Source organism: Formica exsecta, unplaced genomic scaffold (genome assembly GCF_003651465.1).
Source record: "Formica exsecta isolate Colony F162 unplaced genomic scaffold, ASM365146v1 scaffold1327, whole genome shotgun sequence".
NCBI lineage: Eukaryota > Metazoa > Arthropoda > Insecta > Hymenoptera > Formicidae > Formica > Formica exsecta.
This window is the reverse complement of record NW_021848660.1, coordinates 167992-172660: the sequence shown is the minus strand read 5'-3', so window position 1 is coordinate 172660 and position 4669 is coordinate 167992. Positions and strand designations below refer to the sequence as shown.

General features: G+C 31.4%; 1 protein-coding gene across 1 annotated transcript; it reads left to right on the top strand.

The window, feature by feature from the left end:
* The first annotated feature begins 324 nt into the window (after positions 1–324).
* LOC115245845 (transmembrane protein 267) lies at positions 325–4236 on the top strand. Its single transcript, XM_029824339.1, has 2 exons — positions 325–759; positions 2594–4236. Exons 1-2 carry the CDS (start codon positions 481–483, stop codon positions 2921–2923), a joined length of 609 nt encoding a protein of 202 aa, XP_029680199.1. The 5' UTR covers positions 325–480; the 3' UTR covers positions 2924–4236.
* Positions 4237–4669: the final 433 nt, after the last annotated feature.

Below are 4669 nucleotides of genomic sequence, written 5' to 3'. Positions count from 1 at the left end.
TAAGTGCCGGTCTACAATAGGTGATTTAAACCCTAAGCCTTAAGAAATTGACTAATCACAGTCGAGTATTCTCCTTATACTTGATTGTGATTGGTCAATTTCTTAAGGCTTAAAATCTCTATTGTAGACGCCGCTTTAATGCGGGGTCTACAATGCAGTCGTAAAAGCCCTAAGCCTTAAGAATTGACCAATCATAGTCAAGTATGAAGAGAATACTCGATTGTGATTAGTCAATTCTTAAGGCTTAAGCCCGCGACGCTTGACGCTGCCATGTAAAGGAACCTTTACGGAGCTCACGTACGCATACATTCCTTGCGCGCGCAGAACGTTATCATGGCGAATTGTTGTCGCTAGTTACGCTAGTTACACTTCAGTTTACAATTGTTGAAGCCCCGAAGCCGTGTCCGCGTAGCTCGATATTACAATCGAACGTGATCATTAATTAATTACCGATCGTGATTGTAAAGAGATACGTGCGCAATGTGGCGCGAGCTTTGGTCACGCGCCCTTCTGACGTGCGCAATCGGCGGTTGCTCGATTCTCGGCGATTACGGACTCAGGTACGGCAAGAACGAGTCGGAGCGCGCGGTGTTTGACAACATGACGCATGCGACGGTGGGCGGTCTCACGTGGACGTTGATCGTTGTTCTGTCACATAAGCCACTCGTTCGCAATCTCAGCAGTATATTCTCCTGCTTCTTACTGGCGTCCTTCATCGACCTGGATCATTTTATTGCGGCGCGCAGTTGGCACATTCATGTGAGTAATAGATACAAAAATCAGAATCTCGCTCTGAGCCGAGGTTTATGATAAGAGACAGCCCTATTTTTTTTTTGACACTGCGTACTTATCTTGTATCGGTTTTCGTAGAAATTATTTCTCGCTTACAATTATAGTATTTATCGCCCCGACTATCGCGAGGATTAATCTGAACTTTTCATGATTCTCGTGTTATACAAGAATGTATTGCTCAATTTATAATACTATCAATTAAGAGTGACAAATCAATTATTTAATGAGCATTTTAATAGGCTTGTTAATAGCTAGTGATAAAAATTATTTTATGTTTTTTCTATATTTGATATATATAATATATGCTTTAATATCTCATGTTTATATTCAATTTATCATACATGCGTGTCGCACGTAATAGAAACTAATGCTCGATGACGTCATGATAGCCATATTTGGCTAGTAGAATCACGAAACTTTGGAATCGGACCGGTCCTAACCAAATCCGAATTCGGAATCGGAACGGTCTTCCCGCCCGTTCAGTTTACAGTTCGCGCGGTTATTTATGGCGTCGGGGTCGGGACGCTTGTGATGCAAATATAATCGCGATCGAGCATCGTAAATGTTAAAATAATAGTCAATGGATCATTGTGATTAATGCTGCGATCGCTATTAGTCATAATTATATCATGGTTCGATATTACGATCGTAAAAATCATTTGTCTCGTCACATCTGAGTTACGATTTTGGTTAACCGAGAATAAATATATCGCCTGCAAGTAAACGCGTAGTATTTCGCGGAGTGAAAACTATCGGGAATGGTAAAAAGTATCGGGCGATTATCGTATTACACACGGATATAAATATATCGCGTCGGTAGTGGAAAAATTCCGATAAGACGACAATTCCGTCAAGTTAAATCCGCGCGATCGCAGCTGCAGGTATTGTAGTAAACGTATTAATAAGATTACACAGAATAAATATTGATAGCAATTAAGCGTGTAGTATCTGAAATATCAAGAAAACTATTGGGTGATTATCATATCATGCACAGAAAATAAATATTGCATTAATATTACAAACATGTGATAGTTTTGTCAAATGAACTCCGTGCGACTATAGGTTCAAGCATTATTAAACGGTTTAAAAAATTATTGACAAATTTAATCTCTGAAAATAAATATTGCCCACAAGTATAAACGTACAATATTAAATTATGTTACTAGTATTTATTTACGGACTTAATCCTGAATATATATCAATTATTCTTTTTTATTTCTGTTAATATTAAAAGTTACATGTATATTACATATATATAAGTATTCTTCCTCTTCCTAATTATATTATTGAAACTGTGTGCGCAGATGAAATCAGAAACATTAAATAATCATTAAAAATCATTGAAATCATTAAAAAAATAAAACAAGTATGATTTTTTTATTTAGAAACGATATATAAATGTAACAAATAATTTTCCGTTTAACCGAAGGGATATCTCGGCCGATTGAACAGATATATGCCAATAAAGCTTGAGAGAAAAATATAGTGCAAAACAAAAAAAAAGATGAAAATATATTTTGTAAGGCAATCGAAAAATGGCCATCGTCAATCTTACATCATTCTCCTTTCTTATAAAAAAAAAAAAAAAAAAAAAAAAAAAAAAAAAGAAAAAAGTAAATTATAAAAATTTATGGAATTATCTTAATTAAATTATTTCATATTATTTGTTGCTAATCATTACTACATATTTATATTATTATATGGCTTTTTATTTACATAAATAAGTAACTCTTTTCTGCACAGCTCTCTATTTCTATATTTTTTCTACTTCTATTCTTAATTTTATCTTATTTTTTTTCAGGACGCCACACATTTGCAGAAGCGGCCGTTCTTGCACTGTACCACGGTTCCTATTATTCTGTGGATACTTTTCATTTCCCTATCCAAGATTTTCCATTCTCCTATATTGGAACACACTTCCTGGATGATACTGGCTTCCTTCATGAGTCATCACATTCGAGATGGGACCAGAAGAGGTTTGTGGTTCTGTCCTTTCGGATCTACCCGTCCTATTCCCTACTACCTATACGTGAGTCTTTGCATGTTCCTTCCTTACATATTATATTGGCTCATGAGTCTGCATAAATTTGCGCAAAAAAGTAACGATAATATTACTCTCATCGATGTATAAGACTTGCCGTATAATATTGTATCCAACAAATACAAACAAAAACCTGATATTCTTTTAAAACTATATATACGAGAACTATCGATTAACTATTGCTTAAATTAGGCGGAAAATGGGAAAATTAGGCTTTCTGGAAAAAATAGATATTACAATTTTTTTAGGATTAATATAAAATAATATTTACTTTAATAGAATTTAATTTTAACTTTAATTACATACAAAATTTAATTTAACATTAAAAATAACAAAAAAATGCAGTTATAGATGATCACAATTCTTTACAATTGTTTTATTCAGATACAGGCAGTTAATAATTTTCATTATATTATATGTAAGTTGTAATTTTTTATTTTTTTCATATAAAAATAATGTAAGAAAAACGTAAAAATGTAATTTTTACTTACCGTAGTAAATAAAAATTATTTTACTATATATATTACATTATTTTACTATGGAACAAAAATATTGAAAATTTTACAGATTACATATAACATTATGAAAATCTTTTCTATCTGTTTTAATAAAACAAGAGAAAAAGATTGTATACAATTGTACAATTTTTTTTGTAATTTTCAATGTTGGATTGTCTACTTGTATATGATTAGATTTAAAATTAAGATTTTATTATATAATATAATTTGATGTACATAATATATATTCAAAATATAATTGTTATTAGGAATTGTATAGAATTTTTTTACATATCTTTATACAACAAATATATATTTGTAATGTATACGTAATGTATTTTGAGTTAAAAATATCTCACTATTTTATACAACTGTATATAAGATTAAATGCGATTTTTAAGTGTGATATTTGACGATGATGACAATAATATATGTACATGACAACAAAACGATGGGTTACATTGTCGCTCGCGTGAACGAAAAAGGAAGTCGGAATAAAATTTTTAAGCGGATGTGGATGGACAATTCAGGTATAACATATCCACGTGTGCACAACGTATATAGGGACGTGTGTAATATTGTATTTACACATAAGTTTTCGCAGCTGTGTACATAGTTTATGGACGAGTCCCACGTGCATTTGTTTTCTATGCCTGCATATTCACCGTCCATTTTTTATGCGGGCTATTCACATATTTATAGATATTTTCCCTAACTTCTTTAGGAATACAATTTTGTAATCAATAATATATGTATACTGCATAGTTTCATCTACAGTGGTTTTATGCATACAGTGGTATTTAATGCATATTAAATTGAAATAATAATTACAAGTGCAGTTACAAATATTATATTTTTATTCTTGTGATAAATAAATTGTGATAAATTTTTATATATTAAAAAAAATAAAACATTCCTGTTATTACTCAAAATTACTGCAGTCTGTTCTATAACTGCAATTGTAATTAAATTTTTATTGCCACATACACCCAATCTTTTATGTTACTTTCAATATCTTATACATATAATTAACAGTAAAAAGTAAAATACCCGTGAATATTTGTGAGAACCAATATATATATAATGATTAGAAATATCGATTATCGACAAATCAATAATCTGTCAAGTTTAAAAATTTGCGTTAACAAAACTTTAATATTCTTAAACGATATCGGTATCTGCAATATTCAATTTTCACACCTTCGCTTACATAAATAATTAACGATACTTATTGTCGCGTATATCGATAATTACCTTGTGATTTTTGAATTAGTAAGAATTATCGCTATTTAGCTAATGAGAATAGAACTCCCGATATCTTATGCAACTGAGCATTCCT